The 17,618-nt window shown below is 43.8% G+C and overlaps 1 protein-coding gene and 1 long non-coding RNA gene across 4 annotated transcripts in view; one reads left to right on the top strand and one right to left on the bottom strand.

Moving 5' to 3' along the window:
• Positions 1-17,618, top strand: part of LOC115652007 — a 67,728-nt gene that overhangs the window by 1,011 nt on the left and 49,099 nt on the right. The window lies entirely within an intron of this gene.
• Positions 373-5,722, bottom strand: SLC10A4 (solute carrier family 10 member 4). Of its 2 annotated transcripts, none has more exons than XM_030563440.1 (3): positions 5,151-5,722; positions 3,794-4,004; positions 373-1,415 (listed from the first exon to the last, which is right to left on the bottom strand). In XM_030563440.1, the coding sequence occupies exons 1-3, from the start codon at positions 5,600-5,602 to the stop codon at positions 900-902; spliced, it is 1,179 nt and encodes a 392-aa protein (XP_030419300.1). In that variant the 5' UTR covers positions 5,603-5,722; the 3' UTR covers positions 373-899. The 2 variants fall into 2 exon arrangements, with proteins under 2 accessions (XP_030419300.1, XP_030419301.1); XM_030563441.1 differs by having other exon boundaries at positions 3,794-4,589; positions 5,151-5,235.

Below are 17,618 nucleotides of genomic sequence, written 5' to 3'. Positions count from 1 at the left end.
TTCTTTGGAGCAGACCCGGCTCGTTGATTGATTGGTGGCGTGCCGCAGGCACACAGTGACAGCGCGGTGTCTGTGACAGAAACAGCACGCGGGGGAATCCAGCGGCGCTGGGACAGTGTGTACAGTGGGGCTGCTGACAGCCTTCAGCCAAACTGTAACCCCTCTGTATGAGGGAAACCAGGTCAAGCCAGGGAGTGCGGCAGCACCCCTAGTTCCAACCCCTGTGGATGAATCTGTGAAGGAGCAAGGAACGCGTGAATTCCTTGGCTGGTACTAAACATAGGAGCCAGGGACCAGGTAGTTTAAGAAGGGAGGATTTACCTTCCCTGAAGATAAATCGCTGCTAGATACGTCTCTAGATAAACGAAACCGTTACTTGCACTTCCTTTTAATTTTTAGTTATCTTTGGAGGGATTTTAATTAGTGATTAATACAGCGTTAATTCATCTTTTCCACGCATTTATCATCAGAACAATAGACAGGATTTTTTTACAACTAATGGGATGCATAAACTTGAACGACACTTTACAAATATAATCTAATTTGCTCGTTTGTTCATCAGTGATACACAAATTAACCCTTTCCTACAAAATGCTTCATTCGTTTCTGGTACCTGTCCCTGCCTTAGTTATATCACCAAAGAGCTTCTTCGTATGAAGTTGTAGACTTATCTGGTGTCACGTTGATTTTTGTACATATAAGGCTATATTTTTGAGAAAATATTCGCAATTGGCACAATAGTAAATATATGGTCATCTTATACACTGAGAGTAGATGGGTGGATAATGGAGTCTAGTCAGTACCCCAGCTGCCTGTTTTACAAGTTCCCAAAACATATCGCAAATACCATATAATATTACTGTAACTCAAGCGTCCCCTTCTGTTGCTCTGTTGTCCATCTACAGTGCAGTCTGTGCAGGCTCCATCAGAATAGAATTGTGTTCCTCTGTAGTCACTGTGCCGTATGAGGTATCTGCCATTTCCTCCTCTTTCAGTTTCTTGTAAGAAATATCTGTGTCTTCATCTTCATTTAGGGGATCTTGTTTATAGGCATCTCTTCCATACATCTTGTACACTAACACAAAAATCCCAGCTTCTGCAGCCTGGAAAAGTGCATAAAGCAAAGGAAACATATACATACTTCCTATGAGATGTGGTGGAAAAGTTAGTTTTAGTATAGCCGTGCAGAGCTGGACATTTTGACATCCTGTTTCCAAAGACACTGTCCTCTTGCAATGAGGTGGCAGGTGAAATAAAGTAGCTAAGCCATATCCTGAGGCATAGCCCGCTAAGGGCATCAAGAGTGCTACTATGTAGACAGAGGCAGGGATACTTGCCAGCAGCTCAGGTCCCAACATAGTGCCAGTCAGAATGAAAAGAAGCACCAAAGTCACTAAAAGGGACCACAAGGAAACCTAACAATAATAAATAATTACAATCAGATATGTCAGAGAAAAAAGAAGGGAAAACTTACATTAGAGTCGTTGAAAAGCAAATTAATTAAATACACAATTATTAAAATAGTATAAGGAAAGAATTTAAACTATATATTTGTTTTAAAAATCAGCACATTTTATTGCAGCAGTTACAGCAGAAGCTTTTCCTTATATGAATAGTGAACAGACAAAATGTGATTGAAGGACATTGAAAAGACCACTCTGCTTAATTACAAATTCCCGGGAGTTTGCCATACCCTTAGCATTTCCAACACAGATCTTATTTTAACCTATCCACTGATGGACAGATTCTGCTACCCTTTCTTACCAAAATTTCAGTGGACTTTGAATCAGGTGCAAAGTGAATAAGGGTGGAAAAAAATCTGTCTCTTAACTAGTTTTTAACATTTATAACTTGCGTGGGATACTTTCTCTGAAAGATAGTAACAATCTGCATTAATGTGTGTAAATTTTCATTTAAAAAAGAAAATGAAACTATCTGGTTTTTGTTAAAATACTTTAAAATATTACTTTTAAAGTGTAAATTGGATAAACTATTTAAAGAATTTTCATCTTGCCTAACAATGTGTATACCAAGTTTAAGCCTAAAGGAGATATAAACCATCCAAACTGACCGTTAAAAAGGATGGTACTGGTTCTGAAATAAGATCTGATCCCATTGAATTCAATGGCAGTTATATAATTTACTTTAATTGGTGCAAGATTGGGCCCAGAGGTTGGGTCTTTTTAGTTTAGTGTATTCTGTGCATGCTGCAACCATCGAGTGATTTTTGCAGTATTAACCGGTTGTGTGCTAAGTGTCTTTGCTTTACCTTTGAGCATGTTTTGCTTGAAAATTTACCTTAATTTTTAACTTTAATGTTTTGTTTTTTGATGAACAGAAATATTCATCTGTTCAACAATAGTTGTTTAAAGACTCTTGTAATAGTACTTCAGTCGGGTAATTCTCTTCAATTATGGTTAGTAGTCTCCACAGCATGCTTTCACTTTCCTATCCCCATGCATTCCTTTTCCTCAAACCTTTCTCTTTCCCTTGGTTGCACTTAATAATGTTAGTTAAAGTTAATAAGATTGTACATTTCTGTTGTTCAGTAAGACCATTTTTTTTATTTGTCCTCATCCTTCCCTAAAAAACCGGGTGAAATCCTGGTATCTTTGCTTATTTTGTTGAATCTTTGAAATTATTTTCAACTAACATGCACATAAATGTATTTTAATGTTATTTTTCTTTCATACAAATTACTTGCATGATGAAGGTTTAGTCAGAAATATAGAAATTGGTTGTGCCACGATTGATGAAAAATGCTTACTGAAAATTTGTATATTTTCGAAACAAAGAAATAATTTAGAAAACAATAACTGTTATATTTTTGTTTTAATTATTCCAAATTAAGATAGTTGTACGTGTTACTATTTTAGTTAGTTAGGAATTTACTGATTTTTATTGCATGTGGAACTGAAGCTACTAGTTCTAATGTGGATATAGTACCTGTTATATGTATAACATTTATTTATTTAAAGCACATGCTTTGCAGTGTTGTCTCATGGTTAGAAATATATTGAGCATTCATTTGTGGTTTGATCTGCTCTTGTTGCACTGAAGAAATGGCATTGCCTGTCTACTTTTTACTTAGTGTTACTGTATGGAAATATTGATTCATCCTTTGGTCTTTGTAAAAGAGCAATTATTTATTTATTTATTTATTTGTTTATTTATTTTATTTTAAACAAAAAGTTACTTGTAGTCAACTCTAATCTTGCCTGTAACTGTTTTACAGAAAATAGTCACGCACGGGCAGTATTTTATTACTAGTTGACCACAATGGGCGCTTATCCTTCCTCTTTGGAAAACAGAGAGAGAGAGATTCTGTTTAGAATTCGGAACAAGTCCTGAGGGGTTTACACGAGATATGTGATGAGCCTTAATCCTACGATTTGAGTGATATCAATACAATACACGGAAGTGCTCAGTTTCTACACTGACATGCAGTCCTGGTGAAACAGATACCATGCACGCTGCTCTCAGTGCTGGCGCCTCTGCTCTTTGCGTGCTCACGATGTGGGGCAGTATTTATACGCTTTAACAAGCTTTACCCGTCTCTTTATTGTAGATCTGTTAAATCTTCCGCCACGTGCATCTTTTCTTATCCTTTAACTAGAACACGTACATTCTGTATCCTCAAGCAGCAGCGCCCATAGTGGGGCTCCAAGAAGCAGAGCCCTTCCCCACTCCCTGTGACCGCCCCAGCGAGAAGGAGCTCCCTACGGGCCTGTTCCCGGGTGGTGCTCGGCACCTCTGTGTATGTACAAGCGGGACCCGGCGCAGCTGTTGTTACCTTGAGCAAGAGGTCGGCGACCCGTGTGTACTTGTAGCGGATGAGAACTCCTACGCCGATGGGGAGCAAAGTGCTGCATAGGGTCAGACTCACGGCCCCCAGGGGCAAGAGCTGCACCAGAGGCGTGTTGATCCAGGCTCGGCTGTATATCCACAGGCACAAGGGCATCAGCAGCAGGGCCAGCAGGGTGGATGAGGCGGTCATGATAATACTGCAGGAGGGAGGGGACAGAACAACAGGCAGCGGGTCAGCACGAGCAGCTCTTCCATCAGCTGCTGGGTGGGGGGGGGGGGAACAATACCTCCCGAGCCTCCAGTAAGAGCTGGCGGTACAAATCCATTTCGTGTAACGAGGCACAAACCTATCGTGCAAAACCCTCTCTAGGAGCTGGGACAAGAGTCGCCCAGGGCGCAAATAGCTGTTTGATTGCAAGAATTTCTCTCCGGTTACCGAGCAGGCTGGAGATGCTCGGATATTGGCCTGAATATGGTTGAGGGGGGTGGAGGGTATTGCCAGCTGTGTTTTTTGTGAAAGGAAGATTATATTTTTGCATGTAAAACCTGCCTGCCTTAGGGGGCCGTGGAGCACAAACAGATAATAATTGCAAGTGTTCAGCACGGGTTGGGCTCTCCGCATCTCCCAGAGGCGGGCAGCCAGCGCGGGACACAACAACGCCAGAGCTCAAACGTCTTTTTGTCCCCCCAAAATTCCCCTGATGAGATCCTGAAACCGGCTCCTCTGTCCTGGTACCCACGAGCCGCGCCCCGGAACAGGGGCAGCAAAGGCTGGCACAGACCTGATTATAAAATAGCGAATATTTTAAACAACTGTAAAACCGACAGTCCTCCCGCAGCACGCACCGTCCACACCCCGGCACATCCACACCCCTGCACTGCTACTAACCCCGGCACTTCCACGTTCCCCCTTCCTGGCCCCCACCCCCGGCACATCCACATTTCCCCTTCCTCCCCCCCCCGCCACGGCACATCCATATTCCCCCTTCCTCTCACCTCCGGCACATCCCCCCTCCCTCCCCGGCACATCCACATCCCCTTTTCCCCCTACCCCACTCTGGCACTTCCACATCCCCCCCCACACACATCCACATTCCCCCCTTCTTCCCCCCCCCGGCACATCCACATCCCCCCCCCCCCTCCACCCCCGGCACATCCACATCCCCCGCACGGCTACTGACCCCTCGCACATCCCCACCTCCCGCAGCGCCCCCGGCACGTCGAGTCCCCCGGCTGCCTCCCTCTCCCAGCGGGGTTCAGGCCGCCCTCTGTGGGCCCTATACTCCGACAAGGAGCGACGCCTGCCCCTCCGGGGAGGGAGATGAGCCCGGCGAGGTGGGTACCTGAGGTTCATGTCTCCGTTGACTAGCAGGGACATGATATTGGAGAGGTTCCCCCCGGGGCAGCAGCCGCACAGCAGCACGGCCACCGCGGCCACCTCGTCCAGGGCGAAGAGCAACGCCAGCAGGAAGGCCAGCAGGGGCATGAGCACGAACTGGCAGAGCAGCGCCAGCAGCACCCCGACCGGCCGCCGCAGCTGCCCCCCGAGCTGGCTCAGCTCCACGGTGCAGCCCAAACCCAGCATGGTGGTGCACAGCGCCAGCCCCACGAACACGCTCAAACCCTGGTTCAGAGGCGTATCCCAGAACGGGGGGCTGCCCCCCGGCCCCGTGCCTGCCTGCGGCACCCAGCCGGAGGGGCTGGGGCTGCCGCTCCTGCTGCTGCTGTTCTCGGGCTCCGGGGAGAGCGAAGCGAAGGGGGCAAGAGTCCCGTTCTCCACCCAGGAGCTGTCCATGGCTGTGCACTGTGTGTGCGCGCCTGGCAGTCAGCGGCTGAGCATCTAGTCAGAAACTGCCAGGTCCCTATCGCCTGCCCAAGCGCTGGAGGAGCTGGGAGGCCCCACAAGGTGGGGACTGATAGGCAGTGAAGAGGCTGAGGAGACTGTCAGTCAGTAACCGGGCTGAAGCACTGGCACATCTTAGCCCTCCTCAGACCTTCATCCCCACCCCTTAGACACCTTCACTTACAGCCAAGCACAACAGCCCTCATTCACACACATTGAATTAATCTGCCCTGCACAATATAGCACCTACAACTAGACACACTGCATCTAGGATACTCACCCTACTTTAGATTTCCTCTGTCTCTTACACAAGAACGCTTGCTTTTTTGTACCCAGTGTGTCTTGTGTCTGCTTTATATAGGGTGTATTCAGTCACACACTTAACCCACAGGCATAGACAGACATCCTGTTAAGAAACTACTCCAGGCAGGGCCCATGTCTTCCTTTGTATCTATTATGGTGCCAAGCTCGCTGTCAGCAGTCAACCAATAATAAAAAATGTTTTATTGCAGGTCTAGTGGAAAAACAAATACAAACCCCTTGCTATGGTTGTTTCATCTGGTAGTCTCTTGTGAAAGACTTGAAAACAGAAGCAAGTAGTATTCACTGGGTCACCTTTGTCTGCTATTTTTCCCCCAGAGAAGTCTAACAAATATTTTCAACTGATAAAGGCTTGACAGGGGATTTTTGGAGGGATGGACTATGAGCAGACATTTCAGTTTCACTCCAAGCATGCCCATGACAAAACCAACAAAAATCTACTATTAAATATTAATATTATTTTCTGATTTTTGGTGCTTAATCTAGCTCAGCATCCTAAAGCAAAATGAGCTTATCATCACAAAGTTGTCCTAAGTGAGCAATGTCAGCTTTACCATTGATACATTCAAGGGAGGTTCAAGGTCATTCCTACTAATGGAAAGAATGTACTCGAGTAAAAGCTGTGGCATGGCTGAGGAATGATGAAAAGCTCTTTAGCCAGGTCAAATTAGAGCCACTTTCTGCTGCTGATGGGCTTAATTAATGAGCAAAGAACCAACTATATTTAACCAAGAAACTATGTGATTTAATTAATGGCAATAAATCACATGGTTTTCTGCTGCTGCATGGATCTAGATGGGTTGCTCACTCCCACTCTTGCTTTCCAAAAAGGAGCCTCACAATGTAATTTTCAGAATAACCCTGGAATCTATAGAGATGAATACTTTTGGAAAAGCAGGCTGGTTATCAAGTAGGCAGTGAAGAGAGCAGAAGAGAGCTGCCCTTCTTATCTATGAACATGACTCCTAAAACCAGGCGTGTTCATAGAAAGATATTTTTGCATCATGATATTTACAATTAATTATAGTGAAACCCACTTACGATGAACTTGGGATATGACGACAACTCTGTTAACAGTGAAGAAGAAGGAAAATCTCAAATTGTTTCAGTGCCTTACATTGTGTTGATTCCAGTTCCAGTTACACGGTACTGACTGCTTTTTTTTTTTAGTGGGGTTTGAATTCCATAGCAGAATGTAAATGACGTAAATCCACTTTATAACACCATCCATGGTATTGACATTTTTCAGGCATAGGGAAGTGTGTGTCTTTTCTTAATGTAACTTGAAACAAAAATACAGAGCCTTGATATCAGAGAAAGGAGAGCACTTTAATGAAGGCTGACTGTACCACCAGAAACATGCTAAACAACCTTTGCCAGTTACTCAGATATTAGCATATTGTATTAACAAGTGAGAGACCTTGGTGAAAGGGTCTTTGGGTCACTCAATTCTCACATTGAACACTGAAAGCATGTTATGTGTTTTAGGAACAACACAACATTTTGGTTGTTGCTTATATGCCACTAGGTTTCCACTTTACCTTTAAATATGGACATTCTTGGAAATTGGATTTTACCCCTGAGTTTTTGGACTTAACTTTTGTTCAACACCTGTCACATGGTTGTGACAGGGCTTGGTTATTGTGGCTGTCAGTGAGGTGTACACAGAAGAGTGTTGGCAAGAGGGGTTCTTAGGTTTCTTATAGCATACATCACCATAGTATCTAAACACTTAGTTACTATGATGACAAGAACTATAGAAAACCCTAAGATAGAGGTGAAGAGGGGATGAGAAAGCAAAAAGGATGCCCACTTTCCCCTCACCATCTTTCTGCCATTTCAGCTTGAAAAGTAGGACATATTAAAGAGTATGTGGGTGAGAGAAAACTGTACGTTCCTCACTCTCTAATCGTGTTTCTGGTTCCTCCCACTGTCTAACCTCTTTATTGTATTTTCTGCAGGTGGTGGGGAAGCTGGGCTGCTATAGGCAGTCAGCATTGACCACTCAGTAATTCTCTGACTATGTGGATCTGATCCTACATGTCAGAGTGAGCTGATTTATAGTGTTATGCTGGAGGTTGGGAGAGGAGGAGAAGGTTTTGGCAGGTGACAGGCCTGTGTGGGATGGTCCTTGAGAGACATCTGCATTCTGTTAGCTTGTTGTCACTTTTACCTGTTCTGCTGGGGATGACTTCTTCAGGAGGTGGTGTTCCTGACAAACACTGGGACAAAACACGGTTGTCAGATTGACATCACCAAGGGCCATGAAAACAGTCGTTCCCAGTTTTCAGCCACACATGGTCACTCGTTAGATATTTTAGATATTAATTTCTATTTAGTTCTAAATAGAAATAAAATCCAAATTCAAGACAATGTAAGAAATAGAATTGTCAGCCTTGCACGCTGAAAAACTACTTTTCATTCTATCCAAAAACTTTGGTAGGACTCTTAAATAAACATATTCCATAAGCGGGCATCACACTCATTAAAGACCCTACATGGGAAATATGATCTCATACATTTAAATTGTGTTTCTGCTAATTGCCCTTATCAACCAATAAACCCTCTTTTGTATGTAAACATGTCTTGTTCAGTTACTGTGTTTTGCTGGGACATATGCTGTTCTCTGCTATGTGGAGAGTACCAAAATGCACCAAAATTGCAGGTTGGGCTATGAGAGTTTAAGGGACCTGGAGCCGAGAGGTGGGGAGGGAGATGAGCCGTAGAACCACTGTTCCTTATGACATGCTTCGCTGTCGTCTGGGAAGAATTCTGTTTGCTGTGGAAACTTGTCCACATGATGCGGGTTACTAGACTAAGAATACATCCCCATACACAGCTGCAAGCCACATCTGAGGTAGAGTTTTGCTATATCCAGAAAGTGAGCTGTTCTGCCACAGGAAAGAGGAAGCTCAGTGTCCTATGCAGAGGCCCAGCCTCCTGTAGATGTACTGAAATCTACATTGTTAGGGGAATAAACCCTGTCCCCAAAACATGTACTGGGACAAAACTCCATGAGTAGAAACCTACACTTTCCAGTCCCCTACTTGGTAGAACCTGTGTAGAGGCAGCATGTGTCCCATTATTATTTGTGGCTTTAGCCTAGATTATCTTTGTGAGTATGAGATTACTCTTCTGGTTTACAGGAAGAAGGAACAGAGTGTAGCAGAGCACACGTGTTGCTGAAAGAAAACTGTTTTGGGTATTCTTTCATGATTGCCTCTGTAGCTGGTGGTGCTTTCCTTTCATGAATTATAAATGTATTTGATTCATGCCCCTCTCTCACAGACAGCAGTGTGAGAAGTGACTTGACTTTGCCTTGCCATCCAGCCCAAACTGATGATGAATGGTGAACACAAAGTGTTAGTTGTTTTCAATTTGTCACTTTACAACTTGTGCATCAGACGCAAATAGCTAGAGTTTTAATTAGTTAATTTTGCATGTAATGGAGCATGTTTTGACTCTTAGGTACTTACACAGGGTTAGCAATACTGAAGTCAAAGGGCTTGTCTACACTAAGCAGCTTTTAGTGACAAGGCTGTGTCAACACGGCCTTGTCGCTAAAAGTCAGTGTATGTGAACACTGTGAGCCGACAAAGCTGACAAACACGATGAGCTGGCAAAAGTGATGACAAAATACTTCCAGCCCACAAGTGGCAGTAGTTTTGTTGTCATGAGAGCACTCCTGCTGACAAAGCCACGTTTACATGGCCACTTGCATCGGCACGACTTTTGTCTTTTGCAATGGGGCTTCTTTAAGTACCCGTGAAAGACAAAAGTTTTGTCAACAATATCGCACAAGCCCAAAGAAATTAATCTGGATTTACACTGACTCAATTAAAATCCGAATCTAGCCCAGAATAAGCAAGAATGAGAATCTGTACTTGAGACAGGATGAAAAGTACTAAAACCTGGAGCTGTGCCATTAGATAGCACCAATTATTCCTAAGATAGCCTCCTGTTGCTCACATAAAGCAGGTGCTGCTCAAATACATAGGAAGACATGGCCCCTGCCCCAAAGTGTATACACTCTAAAAGGCAAAAACAGACAGATAGTTGGGGAAAGAGATACAACAGAGAAGCAAAGTGATCAGGTGATAAGGGACACACTCTTGGTTAGTTCCATGCCTTGTTCTCATTAAATAACCTATCCCCAACTGTCCACCACTAAGCAGACTGGCTACATCTAAATTCCTCTCTCCCCCAAAACTTCTTCTCTTGCCCTTCTCCATTACCACTGGCAACTCCATAGTTCTCTGAGCCCAAAGATTTCCAACCTATGTGTAACTTTTTTACTCCTCTTTCTTCTCCCCTCGTATTGACTCTGCAGTTCAATCCTGCTGGCTCTTCCTATATAAATCTGCCTGTTTTTCTTATCCCACCACCAATACCCTAATCCAGAGACCTAATTGCACATACAATGGCTGGAAGGGGAAAGCAAGACACCAGTACACCTATCGTAGCATTTACTGTTAAAATTTCCACAAGACAGCTTCAAAATATGCATTCTTGCTATCTACAACCTTTTTTTTAATAGTTGCCCTGCTGCCTGATTGTCTCCAGAACTGCAACCTTCTCCTTTCTGGAGTCCCATCTCTCCCCTCTTCAATTCATCCAAAATGCTGCTGCTACAGAAATCATCTGCTTAGCTTGTTGTTCCAATCAACCCTAGCTCATCCTCAAATCCCTTTGTTGACTTCCCCTTGCCTCCATCCTCAAACTCAAGCTCCTTATCCTGTCTTTCAAACTCACATAATCTGGCTTCCCCAAAACTCCTTCTCCCCTTCCCTTCCCTCTTTCACCTTGTCCTGGTGGCAAGACTAACCATCACTTCATATTTTTCCCCCTCTCGCCTCTCTCAGGCTCACTTCAACATCATCTCTTTTCCTGGCACCCTCATCTCTTACCCAGCCCACCATGCCTCTATCCCCTTCTCCCTCAAGTTCCTCTTGCAAACTGCACCTCTTCCAACAGACCTATCTGACTCTGGTCTGCCCTTATTTCTCCCTACAGAGAAATGTCCTGACATTCATAAGCTTTAGATGCAATTTAATTAAAAAGGCTGTGGGAGAAGGGGAAAACTTAAGACTCAACTTGTATAACTAAAAAGGTGTTCTAACTTCTCTGCTTAATCGCATTGTTCCTTCCTTTGTTTGTAAACTCTTTAGGGCAGGGATCTTGCTGTCCTACCTTGCTATAAAGCACCTAGTATTCTGCTGGCACTATACAAGTAATAAACAGTAGAAATAATAATGAATGCACATCCACTGCTCAGTGTTTTTCTTTACCATGAAGACCATTAATCAACAAATAAGAACACTGTGATCCAAGTGCCAGTGTTCCAGCATGTTATAATTTAGCCTCAAATGCTTAGAACTGCATAATCCTTCCAAGTCCATAGCCAAATTCCCATTGAATTAATTGGGAGCAGCATTGCGCCTGTAGGATTTTAATGCCTTACGTTTTCACCACTTTAAAAAAATGAAATTAAGAGGTATGTCTGTAATCAGCACAGGATGAAAAAGCCTCTGCTCCATGAAGTGAATCTATCTGGCTTCAGGGTGAGATATAGAATATTCCTACACTTAGTTTCCAGATGACAAATGTTGTGACAATTGTACCTTTAGCATTGTATTAACTGTTATTAGTAATATGTGCTCAAAGGCTACATCAAGAATGTTTTTCAGAAATTAAGAAGTGGCTTGGGGGAGTTAGGATTTCATATTGCCCTTAAAAGAAATCTCAGATGTTTGATGCTGGAGCTGTTTAAATCAACTTTACTAGAAATAACATCAGCTTTAAAACTATCTTCTTTGATAGCTTTTGATCTAATCCATAATTTAGAGCTGAGTTATCAAATAGATAAGGATGGAAATTCTTCATAAAATAAATGAGGTAATGACCAATGCCTCTCTCAGTCCAGGAGAACTAAAAATAGTGTTACATTCAGTCAGTATCATCTCTCTTCACATCACTGCCTGCTTCTGAAGAAATAAACTCAGTTTTAAAAGTCAGTCTGTTATCCAATACAGTATAAATATTTGGCATAATTCTCTTTGTAATGAGTGTTACATGCAAATGAAAGAGAGACTTGACTGAGGCAACCCTTTTTTCAATAGACTGAACACCACTGTCTCTTTAGGAGAGGTATCAGTCCAAAGTATGCAGTAAGGTAGAAGGGTTCACTCCTTCATTTCTTCACTATACTAAACTTCTGTTGAAATTGAGGAGACATTTGGGTACATCAGGAATCAAGGATGGGCCCAGAAAAGGAAAAGCCATGTGATAATAGAGAAGATTGGGAAATTGAAACTCTTTCCTTTGACTGAAGAGGAGGAACATTTTTGAGAGACAGAAGTCTATGTGTGTGGTGGTGGCGGGGGAAGGTTGCTGTTTCTCTGAAGAACTGTTGTAAATACATGAGGCAGTCCAGCAATAGAAGAAGAAAAAGAATGGGAAATAAGTGTAAGGACCCGAGGAACAATATTTCTTTCTAAAGTATTAATTGTACCCCATAGGTAGAGGGGAAGCATCCATCTGTCTAAATACAAGTAAATGAATAAGATGAAAGGGCTTAAACTGAAATTAAAGACAGTTTAGAGGATAGACACATTCATGGATGTTGTAAGCCTTTAGGAAACCATTTCAAATTACATTGAGGTAAATAAAGCTTTAATATATACCAGGTACTGGGTACTAGCTCTGACCAAATCCTCTGTATATAGCTATAAGCTGATAGTAAACCAAATTAATGTGTTAACTGCAATACTTTATGGATTGACAGTACAGAAAAGTCAGTGATAAATATGGACAGGTCATGGTCCTTAAGAAGTTCTTTTGTCTCATACTGGCTTACTTTCATACCTTTAAAATCTGTGTTTCTTGTACTGCCAGAAAAATGCCAATTCAGAGTAAATGAGGCAAGGGTTATTTTGTTCAGTGGCCCAGTTTACATTTAAAAGATGTAGAAGTGGATTTAGTAGTAGCTATAGCTGCATCTGTTTCATGATATGGTATAATAATTTAACCCAGGAAATGAAAGATGTCCCCTAGAGAAAGTAACATCATACCCTTCAACCAGAGGCTTTTTCTGCATTAAAGGAGATGATTGCTAATGGTGTTTCCTCATCAGGAAAATAAGTAAATATAACATTTGTCTGTGAAGCGAATCTATATTTTATAGAGCCTCATTAATTAGGCTATTTAAAATATACTTTGTTGTTATTTATTTGTATTTTGATAACATCTAGGAGTCCCAGTCATGGTCCAGGGCCACATTATGTGGGTGCTGTACAGATATAGTACAAAAATATAGTCCCTGCCCCAATGACCTTAAAATCTAATTAAAAATCAGATAACATCAAATCAATTAATGAATAAACAAAATTAAAAAAAAACCCTACAAAATAGTCATGTCTGTATGTATTGTAAATGTTTCATTAGGAAAAAAGTTTTCAAAAAATCTAGGGTAGGTGAGAACTAGTAAATATGGAATTTGAGCATCTTAAATAGATATATAGTGAATGTTTTAGATGGCATCATCTTAATGATATCGTCTTAGTAAACACTCATCTGTTTTATATAGACCTATCAAAATGTGACAAACTAGGATATTTCCAAATTACCTAAACAATCCTCTTGATTTTGAATCTAAGGCTGGTCTACACTATTCGTTTAAACCGGTTTTAGCAGCATTAAACCAATTTAACACTGCACCGTCCACACAACGCGGCCCTTTGTATCGATATAAAGGGCTCTTTAAACCAGTTTCTGTACTTCTCCCCAACGAGAGGAGTAGTGCTGAAATCGGTATTGCCATGTCGGATTAGGGTTAATGTGGCTGCAAATCGACGGTATTGGCCTCCGGGCGGTATCCCACAGTGCACCATTGTGACCGCTCTGGACAGCAATCCGAACTTGGATGCACTGGTCAGATAAGCAGGAAAAGCCCCACGAACTTTTGAATTTCATTTCCTGTTTGCCCAGTGTGGAGCTCTGATCAGCACGGGTGGCGATGCAGTCCCAAACCAAAAAGCGCTCCAGCATGGGCCGTACAGGAGATACTGGATCTGATCGCTGTACGAGGAGACAAATCTGTTCTATCACAGCTCCATTCCAGAAGACGAAATGAGAAAGCATTTGAAAAAATCTCCAGGCTACGATAGACAGAGGCCACAGCACAGTGCTGCGTGACAAGAGTAACGGAAAGCCAAAGAATCAAATGGATGCTCATGGAGGGAGGGAGGGGGTACTGAGGACTCCAGCTATCCCACAGTCCCCGCAGTCTCCGAAAAACATTTGCATTCTTGGCTGAGCTCCCAATGCCTGTAGGGTCAAACACATTGTCCGGGGTGTTTCAGGGTATATGTCGTCAATTTACGCCCCCTCTGCCCCATGAAAGAATAGGGAAAAAATCGTTTCTTGACTTTTTTATATGTCACTCTATGTCTACTGCATGCTGCTGGTAGACGCGGTGCTACGGCAATGAATAGCAGCAGCCTCTCCCCTCCCCTCTCCGGTGGCAGATGGTACAATATGACTGCTATCCATCGTCATCATCAGCCCGTGAATGCTCCTGGCTGGCCTTAGGTGAGGTCGGCCAGGGGCGCCTGGGTAAAAATAGGAATGACTCCCGGTCATTCCCGGTATATGGTACAGAACAGCTGGTAATTGTCCTCATCATAGCAACCGGGGGCTGAGTTCCATCAGCCCCCCCACCTTCATGTCTAAAGAAAAGATTCTGTACTGCCTGGATTATCATAGCAGCGGGATGCTGGGCTTCTCTCCCCCCATCGTTTAATGTCCTGCCTGGACTATCATAGCAGCTGGAGGCTGCCTCCCCCTCATTTTATCTCACTAAAAAGTCAGTATTTCTTATTCCTTCATTCTTTATTACTTCATCACACAAATGGGGGACACTGCCACGGTAGCCCAGAAGGGTTAGGGGAGAAGGGAATCAACAGGTGGAGCTGTTGCAGGGGTACCCCCCGTGAATGGCATGCAACTCATCATTTCTGCGGGATCTGACAAGGAGCGGCTGTGCTCTCTGGTTCTCTGATACACTGATTCTCTAGTACACTTGCCCCATATTCTAGGCTGGACTGACTCTATTTTTGGATAAACAATAAAGGAGGGATTCACTGAGGGAGTCATTCCCATTTTTGTCTTTGCTGCCCCTGGTCGACCTCAGCTAAGGCCAGCCAGGAGCACCCATGACAGCAGCAGACGGCACAGAACGACTGATAACCGTTATCTCATCGCCAATTTACAATGGCACAGCAGACAGTACAGAACAACTGGTAACCATCTCTGCTACCTTGCAATGGCAAATGAATGCTGCTGTGTAGCACTGCAGTACCGCCTCTGTCAGCGGCATCCAGTACACATACGGTGACAGTGACAAAAGGCAAAACGGGCTCCTTGGTTGCCATGCTATGGCGTCTGCCAGGGCAATCCAGGGAAAAAGGGCACAAAATGATTGTCTGCCGTTGCTTTCATGGAGGAAGGAACGAGTGACGACATTTACCCAGAATCACCCGCGACACTGTTTTTGCACCATCATGCATTGGGATCTCAACCCAGAATTCCAATGGGCGGTGGAGACTGCGAGAACTATGGGATAGCTACGGGATAGCTACCCACAGTGCAACGCTCTGGAAATCGATGCTAGCCTCAGTACATGGATGCACACCACCGAATTAATGTGCTTAGTGTGGCCGCATGCACTCGACTTTATACAATCTGTTTTACAAATCCAGTTTATGTAAAATTGGAATAATCCCATAGTGTAGAGATACCCTCTGATCAGAAAAGCTTTCCCATTACCAGAGTCAAGGAGAACATATTGTTTCTGAGTTTGTATACCCTTAGTTTTACTAGAGGACTGAAGCAGAAATACGTTCTTCTTGAAGTGATGGTTCCTAGGTGTATTCCACATGTGAGTACACATGCACATCACGCACCTGAGTCCAGAATTATTTCACAAGCAGTGTCCATGGGCCCATGTGTACTATTGCTCTCCTTGTGCTCTGAACCAGGGGTATAAAGCGTGGTGTGGGCCGACGCCTCTCCAGTTCCTTCTTACTGCCACATAGTCTGAATCAGAATCTTCAGTGTTCTCAGCTCCTTTGTACTGCATTATTGCTGTAAATATATTGTGTGTGTTAGTTTTTAATATTTTAGAGTATAGTTTGTCATAGTATAGTTAAATAGTGTTTCCCCCCTTTTCTTCTCCATCCAGGGACATTTTCCCCCCAAGAAGTCTGGGATTATGCCCATGGGTCTAGGTTAACCACTGGCCTCCACTGGCCCCCACCGGCTGTGGTTCACTGCTCCAGGCCAATGGGGGCTGCGAGAAGCCACAGCCAGCACATCTTTCGGCCTGCGCCGCTTCCCGCAGCCCCCATTGGCCTGGAGTGGTGAACGGCGACCAGTGGGAGCCGCGATAGGCCGAACCTGCAGACACGGCAGGTAAATGAACTGGCCCAGCCCGCTAGGGCTTTCCCTGGCGACCTGCATGCCAAAGGTTGTCGATCCCTGGTTTAGAGCATCAATGCAGCTGTACCAATATAAAATAGCAGTGTAGAGCTGCACATAGAACATTAGCGTGCCTGGAAGAAAGGAAGAGGAGTAGGACTAGCCCATCAAGGGGAAGACAGAACAATAACTTGGTCATAAGATTTCATCTTAGATATAATTCAAGAATTTGGATCTGAGCTCTGATTACTTGATGGGCTGGGTGTTGGATATACCCTAGAAAATGTCTGGAATTATTCATTTATAGCTGCTTTAAGATATAGGAAATAAGACTCCGTTTGCCAACTCTTGTGATTTTTATCACAAGTCTTTCAATATTTGGTGTTTTTCATGAAGCCCCACCTTAAGGAATCCTGTGATGATATGGGAATCTCAGCTTTCATTTAAAAACACAGGTAAGTTTCTAGCCCATAAGGTTGTAGAGAAAAGCCTGAAAACATGGCATAAGTGCATGTAAAGGCTCAAAAAACAAAAGAGAAAAATAAAAGACGGTTACTCACCTTTGTAACTGTTGTTCTTCGAGATGTGTTGCTCATATCCATTCCAGTTAGGTGTACGCGCCGCGCGTGCACATTCGTCGGAAAACTTTTACCCTAGCAACTCAGTGGGCCGGCAGGTCGCCCCCTAGAGTGGCGCCACCATGGCGCTCCATATATACTCCTGCCGGCCCACCCGCTCCTCAGTTCCTTCTTGCCGGCTACTCCGACAGTGGGGAAGGAGGGCGGGTGCGGAATGGATATGAGCAACACATCTCGAAGAACAACAGTTACAAAGGTGAGTAACCGTCTTTTCTTCTTCGAGTGATTGCTCATATCCATTCCAGTTAGGTGAATCCCAAGCCTTACAAAGGCGGTGGGGTCGGAGTGAAATGTGGCAGAATAAAACTGCCGAGCCAGAGGCTACAGCCTCTCTTGAACCAGGCATACTGCGAAGCAAAGGTAAGGACCGAGGACCAATGGAGCTTCGCGACAGGCCTCGTGGGTAGAAACACGAGCCAGCAAGGCGGCAGATGAAGCCTGAGCCCTGGTAGAATGCACGGTGATGTGGCTTGGGGAAACATGAGCCAAATCATAACAAGTGGGGATGTCCGCCATCACCCAAGATGAGATCC

The sequence above is a fragment of the Gopherus evgoodei genome, chromosome 5, assembly GCF_007399415.2.
Source record: "Gopherus evgoodei ecotype Sinaloan lineage chromosome 5, rGopEvg1_v1.p, whole genome shotgun sequence".
Classification (NCBI taxonomy): Eukaryota; Metazoa; Chordata; order Testudines; family Testudinidae; genus Gopherus; species Gopherus evgoodei.
This window is presented reverse-complemented; position numbering and strand designations above follow the sequence as displayed.